This window comes from Mercenaria mercenaria, chromosome 18, assembly GCF_021730395.1.
Source record: "Mercenaria mercenaria strain notata chromosome 18, MADL_Memer_1, whole genome shotgun sequence".
NCBI classification, from domain to species: domain Eukaryota; kingdom Metazoa; phylum Mollusca; class Bivalvia; order Venerida; family Veneridae; genus Mercenaria; species Mercenaria mercenaria.
In genome coordinates this window covers 11,466,651-11,484,627 of record NC_069378.1, presented here as the reverse complement: position 1 = coordinate 11,484,627, position 17,977 = coordinate 11,466,651, and the positions used below count along the sequence as shown (strand labels likewise).

The 17,977-nt window shown below is 35.2% G+C and overlaps 1 protein-coding gene across 1 annotated transcript; it reads left to right on the top strand.

Moving 5' to 3' along the window:
• Positions 1-436: 436 nt before the first annotated feature.
• On the top strand, positions 437-17,446 carry LOC128550838 (uncharacterized). Its single transcript, XM_053530679.1, has 7 exons — positions 437-560; positions 740-972; positions 1,796-1,978; positions 2,992-3,120; positions 3,626-3,754; positions 5,666-5,884; positions 17,003-17,446. Exons 2-7 carry the CDS (start codon positions 940-942, stop codon positions 17,444-17,446), a joined length of 1,137 nt encoding a protein of 378 aa, XP_053386654.1. The 5' UTR covers positions 437-560; positions 740-939.
• Positions 17,447-17,977: the final 531 nt, after the last annotated feature.

Sequence of the window (17,977 nt, the reverse complement as noted above, 5' to 3'; positions counted from 1 at the left end):
CAAACGTCATTATATAACGCCCCGACAAATATCGCCCTAACGAACGTCGCCCTTCCGAATGTCGCCCTGCCAAATATCGCCCTGCTAAATGTGTTCCACTGAATGTCCTCCCCACCGAATGTCTCCCAGCCAACGTCGCCCCTCCGAATGTAGCCCTGCCAAATGTGTTCCGCTGAATGTCCTCCCCACCGAATGTCTCCCAGCCAACGTCGCCCCTCCGAATGTCGCCCTGCCAAATGTGTTCCGCTGAATGTCCTCCCCACCGAATGTCTCTCCGCCGAACGTCGCCCTACAAAACGTCACCGTCTATGTTTTGCATGACAATAGCCGTATCATTACACTTCTCTACCAATGTCAAAGTTACTATCCGGATAAGATCTGACATGACCCTATCCAAACCCCCTCACCCACGTGTGGTTAAATTTGATCTTTCAGATAGGGATCTGGTGTTTGCTCGCACGACAATGTTCGACAAATTCATCATCTGGATAAAGAGTAGACGAAAGGGTGGGGGTGAGGACGGGAGGAAAGACAGTGGTGGAGAACATAATGCAATGCAGGTAGGACTAAGGAACTAAGTTATGCTAAGATTTAGATGCCTTGGCGAAAAATATATATTTAAAAATCGCGAAATGAATGAGTCGTATTGATGCTACGCAACATGTAAGGTCCTTGAATTTGATATATTTCGTCAAACTTGTGTAATAAGTGTCTCAGTGGGACTTTTATTTTTATATAGGTTATCGCATCAGATGTTGCCTATTTAGGATGAAAGCGCCCGCCGCTCCCTAATGATAAGCTACGCCGGTACCTGACGGAAATTGCCGAACACTGTTCGTAATTTATACATGAGGAGTAAATATGTCCATTGATTGTGCAACACCATGAACTATTTAACTAACAAACTGATCAAGGAATTGAATAATAATCTGAACAAGGATGGAGCACTTCTGTGGAAGAGAATCGTTTTGGGTAATATGTTTTAACTTAACCTTTTACAGAGATTTTACTTCAACTAGTGTCACTAAGTTTAACTTACTGTTGATTCAATGTTTAAAGGATCTCATACAAAGTTAGTTTTATTTCTTTTTAATTTTATTGATTATGTTCACATAATTTATGCACTTGACATTGGGATGCTGCATTAATTAAATTTTGCCAGCGCGTAGCCAATATAGAGTAAATACTTGATGAGTGATCTTACTTGTGAAAAAACTAAATTTCTTTTTACTTTTTGTTGTTTATACTCGTGGTCTTTTTAAATGGCTTAACTAGTTCCATACCAGTGAAAAGTGAACTAACCAGATATTTTGCTATATAACAATAATTATGATCCAGTTCTGTTAACGGGCGGAGTTGCGAAACATGCCATGAGTTTGATAATATCAGTTTATCATAGGCCTAAATAAACACTTTCCACAAAACTTTGTTAATATACTATGCTTTAAACACTTTCGGCTAATGATCCAGTACGCTTTGAAATATTTTCATTTCAGGGGCATAAAATCACCAAAAAAGTCAATAATTAACAAGACAATTATCATTACATTAAACCAGTGAAATCAGTAGTGAAATTTAAAGAAATAAAACGTTAAAAACCTTACAGAAAAATAAGACAAAAGCAGTTGAGTGAATTGATGGGATTTGAACTTCGGGTTCTTGGCCATGGAGGTTAATTGTTGTCGCGATTAACGAAATACACCAGTTTCCCTACTGAGTATCTTAATAAAGAAGAATCTTAGAAATAATTTTGTTTAATTCCACGGCTTTAGAATGAAATTTAATTGTATTTTAGAACTCGAGTTTGACGTGGGGTGATTACAGAAGTTACCCGGGGTTCACAGAATGTTTTCAAAATACAGTGTTGCTATGGGTACCCAGCGGATGGTTATGGCTGACCATACCGTTCTATATACCTTACCTGCGGTCACAGTCAAATACTATCCTGCCAAAATCATGGAAGAATCTCTCAAAAATGGTGAGTAACCTGCCGATCATAAAACAAAAGAATGAAGAAAGATAAATCTTTTGTAAATATTTCCTTTTGTCTGTTAGGTCGATCTATTGATGTAGTGTATAAAATAAATTGCTGGGAATGATTTTGCCCATGACTGCCAAACTTCAGAGTTCTTTCTTTAGTCAGTAGGTTAAATGACAATATCAAGAGATCTCATTAACCTGGAACTAAATTGTTTTTCATTATCATCTGGAGCATGTTTGGAACGTTGCATTACTATATATAGTATTACTATATATATATGGTCAGTAGATGACCCCTATTGCTTTAGGCGTTCTCGAGGTCAAAGGTCAAGGTCATAATAACATTTAGGCTGTAGACCACTCAAGCGTACGACCATCAAACTCCATCGCATTATTGTCTATGAATACTATGATCGGTACAAGTTCAAGGTCACGACACATTTGAGACTGGAAATTACATACCAGCTATCTTGGACAGTCCAACAGAATAGGAATTTATGTTTTACAAACAGCTGTCCTTTAAGCTGATATCGTATGAATTCAGTAATTAGAGCAACTGAATTCCTTCTGTTTTACCATTCGTTTATGTGTTTGTCACGTGACTATCATTGTAGGTAGCCATTCTTCATATTTTATAGAAAAATACCGACAAGAACTCACAGAGTATATTTAGTATAATTATTAGTATAATAAATAGTAAATTTTAAAGTCAAAACAGAATACTGCTCCATACTCAAAAGTGAATGAAAGAAAAAAAACGACATAAACATCAACACAATAAGAACACCGAAGGACGATTTTTAGTTGTGCTAACGAATAAGACTAACACTGGTCGACAAAAAGCAATCGGTAATAACATACTGGTACCTCCTATGAAGATTCCCGTTTGTCTTGAATACATTGCTCAACATTTGACAACATGCCTACAAGTAGCATATGCATTTTTATTTACTCTAACTGGATATATGATTATGTGTTTCTGCAAATTATCAATTTGTTTCTGTTTTTCAGTTTATAGCCCTTTTACAGCTAGTTATTTTAGTGTTGAAACTATCATATAGAGCAGTGGATTTAAAGCAGAGGAACGAGACGTTGTTTCAGGCCTTCTTTGTCGGTCCGCTTGTCGAAGCATTGACATTAGTAAGTACACTAGTAAAATATTTGTATGATTATGTTACCGTATGATGCTGTTGTAATCAAGTTATATTGCCTATAAAAATGTAACAATATATTTCAATTCAAATCGTGTATAACAAAAGCACGACATCAGTTTTAACGCAAAAATAATGTAATGATAAAACGTGTTGTAAAAGGAACGTGTTTGAAAATAAAGATGAATGAAATACTAACAGAATTTAAAACAGGAGAATGATCTTATTTCGAACATAATAATTTTTAACACAGTTTAACATCTTAAAATGTAATAAAATAATGACACCTTCCGTCTATGTTCTGAGTCCGTCCGTTTCTATGGTTTGTATCTACATGGATGCGAACATGCCCTTATGTATGCAAAAACGCCAGTAGCTCCATAAAAGTACTAAAATGCCCCAAAATTTACTATTGGTTAACTTAGATCAATAGATTTTCCAATATTTGAAAAAAGGGAAACTGGTTATATTATAACCACAGTACATCTTTTCAGGTTCTGGTAGCTTTTTATATAGAGCTGGACAGACGGAAAGGACAGATAACGTCGGATGTACTTTTTACATATTGGGTATTAGTGAACATCACATCCATCATTCCATTCTACATTAAAATCATTGAACAGGTAAACTACATGTATCGTTTTTAGCTCGACTATTCAAAGAATAGTCTAGCTATTCTACTCACCCTGGCGTCGGCGTCACACCTTGGTTAAAGTTTTGCATGCAAGTACATATGGCTTTCATTTAAAGGCATATAGCTTTGAAACTTGTTTTTTTTTTCTTTTTCTAGGTCAATTACCCACCTCACTGGGTCAAGTCCCATAACTCTGACATGTATTTTGGGCAAATTATACCCCCTTTTGGACTTAGAAAATCTTGGCTAAAGTTTTACATGCAAGTTACTATCTTCAAAACTAATGCAGATATTAAATTGAAACTTCACACGTGTCTTCGGGGTTATAAACTAGTTGATAGCATCAAGTCCCATAACTCTGACCTGCATTTTGGCCAAATTATGCCCCCTTTTGGACTTAGAAAATTCTAGTTAAAGTTTTACATGCAAGTATCTATCTTCAAAACTAATATAGATATTGAATCGAAACTTCACATGTGTCTTCATGGTTATAAAACTAGTCGATAGTATCAAGTCCCATAACTCTAACCTGCATTTTGGCCAAATTATGTCCCCTTTTGGACTTAGAAAATTCTGGTTGAAGTTTAGCGTGCAAGTTACTATCTGCAAAACAAATGCAGATATTGAAGTGAAACTTCACATGTGCCTTCGGGGTTATAAAACTAGTTGATAATATCAAGTCCCATAACTCTGACCTGCATTTTGGCCAAATTATGTCCCCTTTTAGACTTAGAAAATCCTGGTTAAAGTTTTGCGTGCAAGTACATACAGCTATTACTAAAAGGCATATAGCTTTGAAACTTGTTTTTTCTTTTTCTAGATCAATAACCAACCTCACTGGGTCAGGTCCCATAACTCTGACATGTATTTTGGCCAAACTATGCCCGCTTTTGGACTTAGAAAATCTTAGTTAAAGTTTTATATGCAAGTTAGTATCTTCAAAACTGATGCAGATATTGAATTGAAACTTTACATGTGTCTTCGGGGTTATAAAAATAGTTGAAAGCATCAAGGCCCATAAATCTGACCTGCATTTGGCCAAATTATGCCCCATTTTGGACTTAAAAAATCCTGGTTAAAGTTTTGCATGCAAGTACATACAGCTATTACTTACAGGCATATAGATTTGAAACTTATTTTTTTCTTTTTCTGTACCAATTACCAACCTCAGTAGTTCAAGTTCCATAATTCTGACATGTATTTTGGCCAAATTATACCCCCTTTTGGACTTAGAAAATTCTGGTTAAAGTTTTGCGTGCAGGTTACTATCTGCAAAACAGATGCAGATATTATATTGAAACTTCACATGTGCCTTCGGGGTTAAAAAACTAGTTGATTGCATTAACCATAACTCTGACATGCATTTTGGTCAAATTATGTCCCCTTTTGAACTTAAAACTACTGGTTAAAGTTTTGCATGCAAGTTACTATCTCCAAAACTAATGCAGATACTGGATTGAAATTCTATAGATATTTTAACATTTAGGGTAATATTTTACTGCTCCTGGGACAATATTTCGAATAGTCGAGCATTGGCTGTCTTACAGACAGCTCTTGTAGTTTTTTTATGTTCGCTTTAACTTTGATTTCTGAAATCGAATGGCTACTGGTAAATTAAAATACACTTACCCTTATTCAAAGCTCACTCTCATTAGATTAAATTATATGTACATTTTTGTCTTATTCTTTGAAATTTTGGGAATACACCGCACTTGAACACCTGGTCTATTCAGCACTTTTGGGAAATCAATGGGTTACACAGAATGAGGAGTCCGGTATACGGGAATTCTAACCCGAGCCATTTTTCTCAAGCCTGTTTTTATATATAATATATATTGCCAGTAACAGTTGCAAGGACTGTAGTATAAATATATTGCATGTATTTCTTTCTTCTTCGTAGGTATATATTTTCAAACCATTGGACTTCGCTCTGTTCATTGTATACTTTTTCTTGTGCTTGGTCCAGCTGGTTTTGAGTTGTTTTGCCGAAACATTGCCTGCACCGGAGGGGAAGGTTAGTGCATGCAGACATATTCTTTACGTAGTAATTTTCAAAACAACAATAAATTACAAACAATCAGATTTGCATAATTTCTGCCAGTTGAACCTGTTTTGGAACGTGAAGCTTATTTAAAGCTTTGCATCTATTATCTAAAATGATTTAGGTTGATATTGTTTTTTTCTGTATGATCTTCATATAAACTGTCTTCCTTAGAATAAATATACATGTATTGGAATATTTTATAAATACCACATTAAGTTTCGGAGAAACCAACAAAACAAAAAGTCAGGGCAAAAAATGTTCCTTTGGGTACACCATACCTCCGTAGGCTCCCATAAAAAATTTACGTGCTACTATATAAAAATATATGTGCTACTAATTCATACGTCACATGATTAAAATACGTCACTTCTTACTTCCATTATTACAAAGATTTACTTACTTTAAAGACTAAGTTAAAGTATGAAAAAGATATGAAAAGTATATGATTGAAACATTATAGTAATGGAAATGATAAACTGCAGCCGTTATTTACAACAAAAAAATTTAAAACAAAATCATATAAATCAAACGTTATATCATAGTTGGCATCCATATAATATCAAAGCCATACACTACAACGGACATTAATTAGATGGGGCTATAGACTGGCACACAATTACAAATTACAATAATATTTACATACATGGTACTAGACTTGCCATATAGATTTATACATAACAATACAATGCAGTAATGGCGTTCCATATTAACAAAAATGTTTGACATAAGTTTTTGAAACAAAGTACTTTATAAATATCATGTAACAAATTTCAGTACAAATTTAAAATCTTATATAAATGAAACATTTTAGATTCCTCTTTCCCAAATAATTTACAAAAGTCTGAAAAATTTAAAATAAATCATCCTGACATACCGAAACTAGCTAAAATCACATGCCGAAAAGTAAATGTACAGAATTCTGTAGAATGAACAAAAATTACCAAATAAAAAATCGTAATGCAAAAATCATACAAAAATCTAACAATAAATTTTTTACCTCGATCGAGCATAAATTTCTAGCAAGAAAATAATTCAGACTAGATTCGTCTATAATGTCGGAAGGTGGTGTGCGCAAGGCATATCTAGTCCAGTCTATTTAAAGGATAAGTCCCGCCAATACTAAATTTCATAGGATTCACGGCTAAGCCGTGGACTCTTACATTTCTATTTCACGGGAAATTTACATATAGCCGAGGAATCTAACTACTTTTGGGGCGAATTTAAATTGACAATTTGAGGCCCCTATAGTGGTTTTGGGATAAAAAAAATAAATAAATGAAGTTTATAAGATATCAACTTCTTTATAAATGAACAGAATTTAATGAAATTTACATGGAAATTTATGTTGAAATACAGAAAAATAAAGAGGTAATTTTATGCGTTTAAATCTGACATTTACCTCAAAAACTCAAAAATTTACAAAAAGTGATGCAATACCGGGATTTCCTACATATAAAATAAGGCCCCAGGGCATTTTGTGACCACGTCCCCCCTTAAAAAGAAAATTCATAAATTTTCTTAATGAAAGCAAAATGACATACGGGAAAAAAGCAAACACAAAAGAAAACCACACTGTCACATCGTACACAATATAATATAGGGCCCCCTGTCTACACTCTACCAAATAATCTGCGCCTACATTTTTCTCTACCAGGAATTTCTCTAATACTGATCCTATAGGCTGTAATGCCAAGCCCACTCATCGCCTGGGGAAATTGCTAAGTTTCGCTTTAAATTCAAAAAAGTGAGCGGCGATGATCTGTTTTCTAATCAAAGTCTTTACCGACAAATAACCGTGAAACTTTGCTACTGCCCATACTATCGCTAAAACTCCTTCTCTATCACTGAGTACTTTTGCTCCCTAGGTAGCAATTTTCTACTAGCATACGCACAATAATTTCTCTCCATCACTTTCCTGAAGTAATACTGAGCCTAAACCTAATCTTGAAGATCTACTCTCAATATAATGTCGGATCTAATTCTGGATACTTCAAATTTGGGCGGACCCATTAAGCTAGCCTTCAAAGTTTTGGAAAGCTTTTCTTGACTTTCACCCCACTCTATAGATTTGGCTGACCCTTTTTCGTCAAATCTGTGTAGTTGAACTGCAATGGCGCCGAAATTGAGATAAACTTAAAAAGTATCAATAGAAGTACGCATACAAAAATATATATCTGTCAATACATTTGAGAAATTGTTTAACAAATTACTACTTCCTGTTTACAGTACTGGTAACTCTGGATTTACCTCTACATCTTTTGGTACGTTCTGTACCCTGCTTTTATAGGACACAAAACTATATCCTTTTCTACTCTACTTGAAAATAACTCCTCACTACTTCATTCGGATACTAATCTGTCATAATCTCTCTGTCCTCCTCTACAATAGCTGCTCCAACCTTACTTAAAATACCCTTATCTGGGTTTAGACTTACTATCATCCTGCTGCCTTTCACAGTACAGTTTGGCATGTTTGCATGGAAACGTTTTCACACTTTCGTTACATCTATCTGTATATCTAGGCTATTTACTACCCTCTACTACTACGTAAGGACCTTCCAATTCCCCCCTGTAAAAAACTTATTATGTTTCGTAGGTAATAATCAAGTACCTTACTACCTGCCTTAAACCTCTATCTCTAGCCTTCCTATTGTAATACATCTTGTATCTAGCACTGTATTTTTGCTAACTGTTGCTGAGATATCTTACACGTATCCTCCAACTTTTCTTGCAAATCCATAACATACTGGTAAGTGGTTTTACCTCATCATTCTCCGTCTTACCGGGCCATAACTCTTATTTGCACAGTTATCGGTCCACGGATTGTTCTTCCATAAAGTAACTTCAAAGGGAGAAAATCCCAAAACTTTTCTTGCGAACTTCACGGTAAGCAAACAAATAGCTTTCAAATACCTATTCCCAATCTCTAGGTCTTCACTACACATAGCTTCATCATTTGACTTCAAACACCGTTAAAACTTCTCTACTTAAACCGTTTACACATAGGGTGATACGGTGTTGTTGAGGTTAACTGCCTTAATGCAATAACCTACTAACTTTCATGCTAAGTCTGAAGTAAACTGCGATCCCAAATCGGTAAAGAATTTCCTCTGGCACTCCTAATCTACTGTACATATCTATAATGCCTCTGCTACTCCTCTCAGTTTCAATACTAGGTAGTGCGATAGCTTCTGGATATCTAGTAGCATATTCTACCATAGTCAAGATGTACTGTTTTTTGTCTATCAGTCATAGGTTCGATCGGCCAACGATATCGACTGCAACTCTCTTAAACGGAGTGTATCAATCAAAGGCATCATTTTTTCCTAATCGGAACTTTACGTACTCTACCCTTAGCTATAGTACGTTGACAAATACTACATGACAGACAGTACTCCTAACCTCTGCATTACTCCTGGCCAGTTATAAATAATTCGCCTAATACCCTATCACTAGTTTTTCCTTATACCTAAAATGGCCTGACGTAACGAATCTTTAGTGCTACTTTCTTCACAGTTTCTCTAAGACATTTAGGTACAATCAACTGTTTTTTTGTTAAATCTGGGCGGATATACTCTCTATTTATCAAATCTTATTCCATAATCTCAAACCTAAATGAACCTATTTCCTCTTCACTGCTTTAATCGTACCTTCACTCTGCCTTCTTTCTACACAAATCTAAAGTGCTATCATTCTGTTGTTTTCAAGAATTCCTCTCTAGATAATCTAAAATCTGAGAGTATCTTTAAGCTTTATTGCTCTCTTAATTTGCATTGCGCCCTAGTTTCTAATGCTGACGCTAAACTACTATACTGAGGTTTACAGCTTCCCTCTACATTACCAATTATTAACTTCATTGGTAGGATTATCTACAACCAAAGCCTCTACTGTACCTGAATATACGGACCATCAATTTCTATTCTAGCTACAATCTAGCCTGTGTTCACTCCCATCTATGTACTTACATCTACGGGTTTTCTATAATACGACTGCTTCTACTAAAGTCCGTTTCACTATATCTCTTGTAAACCTGTATCCCGCTAGCGATTACATCCCTACCATTACAAGTTCGGGTTTGTAGTGAATGTAATTTCTCTAAGGCATACCTAACTCTCAACTTCACTTAGTTCTATAATACTATTTCCACTCTAGGGACCTACTTGACTTACTCCTTTCTCTATCTCTATTTCTTCCTTACCTCTTACTCCTTGTTCGGTCACGGCCTCTACCTCTATTTTCTAAGTTCCTTACTATTTTCTATTCTCCCCTTTTTTTAATTTATGTTCCTGCTCTATTTAACTCTGCTGCTGCATTAGCACTGTTACCGCCGTACTTTCACACTCCTTACAGTAATATGACTATGCCCTTTTCACGACCACACTTTTAACACTTCTGTACACCAAGGGTGAAATCATATACCTCTATTAGCAACATTGCTACTACCTTATTTCTAGTGCCTACATGACGACTCTTGGTACGTCTATGGAGGTAATTTTCATATGGTTTATAGCTCCAGGTCCTTATTGGTTCGATTCACGACATACTAGGGACCTCCCACGAGTCTTTGCAAAACAAATCTGCCTCTTCTGCTACATCCTTAGCTATTAAACTAACCTCTTACTTACTCAAATTCTGGTATAGTTCTCTATTACATACATCTAAAAATTGGTCCCTATGAATTAAAATCTACATTCCTTCGTACGTTTTCACTACTTACTCAATCTAAGCCAACTCCATCTTAATATTACTTTATTTGGCTAGTAACATCTAAAGGTCTCATTATCACGAGGCATATCATTCTAAACTTTTTCTTTTAGCCATCGTCAGTGGAGTTCGAACTGACGTATCAAAGCGGCTTTCAGTTTATCATAATCCTTCCTATCTTCCCTACGGAAAGCCTATCATAAACCTCTCTTGGCCGTACCCCTTTGAAGGACGGTAAGTTAAGTGACCATATCTCTTTATCCCAAACCTGCGCATCATGGTACGTTTCGTACACATTCAGTACGCTCCATGGATTCAATTTTCTCTTCAAGGGAGACATTCTTAAACTTACCTTTTTTTTACTCATCTTTCTATGTCTGTCTTAAACTTATGCTCTGTTTCTAATTTCCTACTGTCTGCTTCCTCTTCTCTGTTCTAAACTGTTCTAGCTAACATAACCTTATCCTATTCCATTCTAAATTATCTGTTCTAACTTACGTTCATATTCTATCTTTTCCTTCTGCAAACCTAGCCTCTAACTCTAACTTACTCTCTCTGCTGCTAATCTTTCCTTCTCTGCTTCTAATCTACCTTTGTTTTCATATTCTATCTTTTCCTTCTGTAACCTAGCTTCTAATTCTAATCTTCCTTTCTGCTTCTAAAAACTACTTTGTCGTTTCATATTATATCTTTTCTTTCTGCAAACTAGCTTCTAACTCATAATCTTTCCCTATCTCTTTTCTTCTCTGCTTTAACCTTCTTTCTCCTAATTCTAATCTTCTATGTCTTTCTTCACGTTCCCTAGCCTGCTCTTCCTTGACAAAGTTACGTAACTCCCTCTTCCTTCATAACCTAACTCTTTTCCCTAACCTGCGTAGTTACTACACTAGTCATGATTTTAACTACGTTAACACTATAATAACACTACAGTAAACAGCTACTATAAAATATACCCTGAGACACTAGTTAAACAAACGTGAGGAAATACTAGACTACACTAGTTTACACTTAGGCTATACAGTTACCATGACGCCAAAAACAAAGTACTAGACAGACGTAATACTACACAAAAGTCCTCACAAAATAATACACTAAGTTGCACAACAGTACTATGTGTCTCAATCAAGGTTGCATAGGCAACAATCAACAAAGTACTATGTCAGTAGGCTGTAACAATACCTTAGGCCTTATCAAATATCAAATCAACTGTAACTGGTGTTAACACTTTAGTGTAAACAAATAAAACAAAAATTAACCAAGTGCTTTATCCTAAGATAATGCATAGGTATATCAACACAGTGTAGCACTAAAACATAGATGTAGGTTTTAAGTAAAATGCAAGTAAACAAGCTTGCCTAACACACACCAAATTAAAAAAAATACTGTATCTGTATGTATACAGTACACTAATACAAAATAGGATCATGGTGAAGTAGGCGACGCACAATTAGGTGAGTAGGATAACTTCTTGTAAGGGCGGTCACTCTCAGCACAGATATATGGTGGCTTAATCAGAGAGTGGACACAAAATAAATCCAAAAGAAAAATGAAAGGAACGAACTCACCCCGAATCCATGTTGTCGTAAACAACTGTCTATTGTCTGTGACCACTAAAAGCTGTGTTAGCTGAAGCTATGGGTTCTGTCTTGTATTTCTTGGAAGGTAAGTCGTCACTATGAAAAATGAATAAAACTATTATATGTGTAACAATAAACCAAAAACAAGAGGAATCTTTGACAAAATATTGCTGCAGTTAAATGGGGTGTTAATAAAGTTCGAATAGCTACAGTGTCTGGTCGACCAAATACCACTTCTGTCACCATTGTGACGGAAGGCCGACGGCGTCAGTAACCATCAGAACAAATCAACTCCCTTTACTATATTTAAAATTTATTTACAAAAGATGTTTTTTAACATGAATAGATATGAAAAGAAAAAAAAACTGATTATAAGAAAGAAAAAAAAAAGTTCAGTATCTCTAGATACATAAGTTCTTATACTCCATTTTATCTGACGTGACACAGGTTCTTTATGTAATTGTGAACTTTAAGTAGCACAAACAAACATAGCTTCTAATATTCAAAAAAAAATACAGTCCCTTTAAACCTGTGAATTTCGTTGGATACCGTTGTTGGCTCCCTATGGTGGTAGGTGATTTGCATCCCTGAGCTGACTTCAGAGGAGTACTAAAATCATCGTCTTGCGGGTTCTACGGGCACATCATGGACGAAGCTCTGCGCTGGGAAATATCACATCCAGGCGAGGTGAAGAACAAGTGACCTGGGCATTGTATTTCCGGGTTTTGGACATCACCAGGAAAAATGTCTGGCGGAGAAAGAAGTAAAATATATATAAATATGGTAAGCACCATAGCAAAACAAATAAAGCAGGGCATTAATACTGTTCCTTTGGGTACACCATTACCTCCGTAGGGCTCCCCATAAATAATACGTTGCTACTATACAAAAATTATATGTGCTACTAAGTTCATACGTCAATGATTAAAATAGTCACTTATTACTTCCATTATTACAAAGATTACTTACTTAAAGACTAAAGTTAAAGTATGATAAAGATTGATAAGTATATGAGTAAATTATTGTAATGGGAATTGAAATATACTGCAGCCGTTATTTACAAATACAAATTAACAAAATTCAATTTAAATCAAAGTTATATCATAGTTGGCATCCATATATATCAATGCCATACACTACAAAACGGCCATTAATTAGATGTGCTATGACTTGGACACATTACAAATTACAAGAAATATATTACATTACATGGTATAGACTTGCATAGAGATTTATACATAACAATACAATGCAGTAATGGGGGGGGGGCATTCCCATAATTAACAAAAATGTTTTACATTAAGTTTTTGATACAAAAGTACTTTTAATAAATATCATGTTACAATTTCTGTACAAATTTTACATCTTATATATATGAAACATTTTAGGAGATTCCTCTTTCCAAATAATTTACTAAGTCTGTGAAAAATTTTAATAAATTCATCCTTGACATTTTACCGAATCTAGCTAAAATAACATGCCGAAAAGTAAAGTTACAAGAATTCGGTAGGAATGAACAACAAATTTACCAAATTAAAAATCGTAATGCAAAATCATTACAATAAATCTAACAAATAATTTCTTACCTCGATCGGCATAAATTTCTAGCAAGAAAAAATAATTCAGAATAGATTCGTTATAATGTCGGAAGGTGGTGTGCGCATGGGCTTATCTAGTCCAGGTCTATTTAAAGGATTTTTATGTCCCGCAAATACTAAAATTTCATATAGGATTCTCGGCCTTAGCGGTGGACTTTATATATTTCTATTTTCTCCGTGGATTCACGATATTAGCCGGGGAATCTAACTACTTTGGCGCGAATTTTAAATTGACTATTTGAGGCCCATTATAGTGTTTTTGGGGATAAAAACTTAAATTACTGAAAGTTTATAAAAATATCAACTTTCTTATTAATGAACGGAATTTTAATGAAATGTACAGGAAATTTTGGTATGAAATACAGAAAAAATATTAGGAGGTATTTCATGCGGGAATCTGACATTTACCTCAATAACTCAAAAAATTTCAAAAAGATGATGCAATACCTGCATTTACACTACTTAGAAAATAAGGTCCGTTACACATGTTGCGTTGTTGGTTAGTGATTGCAGAAAAAAATCACCAATCCCAGACAAATGGGCATTGCTGAGTTTTTAAACTGGGGGCCATTATTATTTATATTTTCACAATTAGGGGTAATGCTATTGGGCCCCTTCCAGGAAACACTCTCGGCTCTCACACCCTGATTATGTATAGTTTGCATCGTTACTGCCCTAACGGTGAACACTGGTTCATCTGGTTTTGCAAATTATCTAATTTATTTTCAACTCAGCTAAAGAACTTTAAATTCAGTTTTAACAATTTAAACCTTTTTGTAACTGCTAGCTTAAATCTGTCACTAATTTTTCCAAATTATTTTGAACAGTTTCTCCATCTCCAGCATCACCTGATAGGGAATTTACGCGCGACCCTACATACGTTTTCGTCTTATACCCGAATAGAACTATTATGATCACTTTTGTACGGATTCACAATCACTTACGTCCATATGCACGCTTGACCCCGATTCTTGAAAGTTACAGTATCTGATTCTTCCATTATCACACCGTTTGGAATTTACCCCCGGTACCGGTTTAAAATATAAGATAGCTAGATTACAATAAAATATCCTGCGAATTTTAGATGATTATTTTTGCATTTGAATTTCCAATGTTAAAATACGACCCCCCACACTGGCCACCAAATTTGTAGCGAACCCCCTCATCGAGCGTTGGCCTGTTAGCTCTAGAAAGGGTGCTACGTGAGTTCGCCTGGGCCCGGCTTTTGGCAAATACCGAAAGTGTTTTTATATATAATTATTTTATGGGTAAATATAACGGAGGCAATTTTAAATTTTAAACTGTAACTTTTATTAACTATAGAAGAACACTAGCATGGCATTACATAATATACGTATTAATACATAGCGTAAAACGAAAGTTAATGTATGCTATAAAAACAATTTCTATAACAGTAAAATGCATCTGTGCATCGCGTTTAGTCCGTAATTGTAAAGTAAAGCACCATGAATAACTTTAGCTTGTCCTTAATCACACACTTCAGCTTAAGAAAACAAAACACTATTTTATAACACTTCTTAGAAATAAGTAAACACTTAAAAATCAGCACTAGGAACACAGGGAAAAACTCCCCGGATATGAAATTCACTAAGTATAACTCGTCAGTTAATAAATACACTGAAAGGGAAATTCAAGTTAAATAAACTATCATGTTCAGTGGTATAGATATAAAAACTCCGAACGTTGCTTTTAATATTGAAGTACGAAATATGTGAATTTGGTATTGTTTACCAAATAGTATCACTGCTGTTTTAAACATAATAGACCACTACGCGTATCAACACAACGATTTAGAATTACAAGTCCATAATAAAGTTTACACTGTAAACACACCGTTGGTATTTGGTATCGCAGGTATCGGATACCAATTTACCAATTGGTATCAACGATAGATAAGCTTATTAAAAAAATTTACGATCACTAGATAAACACATATAGCGCGACTTCCATTGTAAACACAAATTCTAAGATATTTACACTGTAACTCACTGTTGGTATTTACGCCAAATGGTATTACCAATAGATCTATTGGTACTTATAATGTTTAACACTGAATACCAATTCAAGGATATTTTAATACTTTTAAGTAATCTTATGAAGTTTGATAGATGAGTATGTACGGTAAAGAAAAACGGGTTTGGTATACGATACCCAATTTGGGATACGATGATGCTGGAGATGGAAACAAGGGAAAACCAAATTTCCCCCACTTTATTTATTTTAAGAATATTGATATACCTTTCTTTGTTCATGGTTGTATACCAGATTTGGTTTTCTGAACTAAAATGGTAGATTTTAAATTGGCATTTGGTATTGATACCAGTTGGTATATTTAACATATAATTTTACGTTGGTAGTGTTTGGTAGGCGTACCGCACGAATACCGTCCTTGTTCGGGATTGTTTTGAATTTCGCGCCGTTCCCACTTTTATACTCCGATACTTGTGACGTCACGTCTCGTGAGAGTGAAGCGCAGTAATGGCGGCTCCAAACCAGGAAGTGACTTGAAATTACACTTTTATTTAACGATTTTAAAACAAAAAAACACATTTGAAAGGATATTTCGGGAATATTTCGTAAGTAAATCACATTTATTTTGGATATTTATCGGTTGAAAGAAGTGTAAATCAGTTGAATAGCGGAAATCTAGCATTTACGCTAGAAATAAATACTGCCGATTTAAAGCACAAACTTCCATGAATATTTTGATTGCGGACGACGATGCACAGTAAAGATTAAATCTGTAATCAAAAGTATGCATATCTATGTACATCATATTACAAATAAAATGAGTGAATTTACATTTAGAAACAAATATCAACAACAACAAGTGCTATTTTCAACATGGGTGGGGTAACATAAACATTAATAAAGTACAGCTATTAAAGAGGGTAGGACTAGAATGAATTCTTTATGATAGACCAAGGCCTATGTGGCGTAAAAACTAAAACAAAAAATCACCCGACAGGTTGTTTCAAAAGACTTTACATGAACCTTAAACAGGATATCTATATTGGTTAGAGCAGAAAAATGCGGAAGTAAATTTTTTTCGTTAAAACAGAAACTAGTGACAAATCTGAATTAAGAAGAATATGCGAGTGAATGATATAAAACTTTTGTAAATTAGATTGAATTGAATTATGTGGATTGATTTAAATTCAACTGTTCTTTAAATTCGTTTATTAAAAATGTCGGACAAGGTAAGCGGGAGGAAACAACAAAGCTTTGTGTCCATACAAGGTACATCGCGTGAAAAGGGAACCACTAGTTCTGATATGATCGGTATACAAAAAGTTCGTGCGAAGAATCAGAAAGAAATATGGACGCCGTAAGGCATCGCCTATCTACAAAAGTTCTGAGGAATATTTTGAGTATAGCTGTGACCCCTGCAATACTGTCGGTGATCATGTTGAGGCTCAGGGATACTGCACTAACTGTGAAGAATATCTTTGTGGCACGTGCTTTAGAAGTCATTCTAGGAGCAAGGCATCAAGACATCACACTCTGTTGGACAAGGACGCTATGCCAAGAATAACTGCTAAAAACTGCGATCCGTGTAAAACAGCCGGGGACGAAATAGAGGCCGCTGGATACTGTAAGGATTGTGATGAATATTTATGTGATAGCTGTTACAAGAGTCATTCGAGGAGTAAAACAACACGGCACCATGCTTTGGAGGACAAAGACAGGATGCCCCGAAAAATCCGACCGAGCTGTAACATCTTCCTTTGCAAATGAATATACAATATAAAGGCGCCGGTGAGCTGAAATACAATGAAGAATATACTCATATCCGTGATATCAATATTGAGGCTGAAAGTGACGAAAAGGACTGTTTCATTACTGGAATGACTTTAGTCTCGAACATTGAGCTGGTTCTGGGCGATCAAAATAACAACTCGCTTAAACTCGTTGATGTTGAAAATGGTATCATTAAGGACGTTTTAGAATTACAAGCTACACCAATGGGAATCACAGCGATATCCATGGACCAGGTAGCTGTTGTGTTAAGTAACAAATACCAAATACAAATATTTTCAATAGGTGGAGGACTATCAGTAGTTCGTACTATTAAAACTACCGGTTGTTGTGTAGACGTTGAGCTTAATAATAAAAAATTGTATGTGTCCTTTCGCAGCCCTACACAATTCCAGATTCTTCAACTAACAGGTGCAATAATTAAGACAATCAAGCCTGATTCTGAAGTACAGAAACACTGCACTACCCCGCGATATATCGCAGTGAGTCTTGATGAGAGTATGATCTACG

Bases quoted from the DNA above. Each gene is read 5' to 3' on its own strand.
- LOC128550838 (XM_053530679.1), top strand. From the start codon at position 940: ATGGAGCACTTCTGTGGAAGAGAATCGTTTTGG. The intron at 1,979-2,991 runs GTGAGTAACCTG...TCTGTTTTTCAG, and splicing joins GGAAGAATCTCTCAAAAATG to TTTATAGCCCTTTTACAGCT. The intron at 3,121-3,625 runs GTAAGTACACTA...ACATCTTTTCAG, and splicing joins TTGTCGAAGCATTGACATTA to GTTCTGGTAGCTTTTTATAT.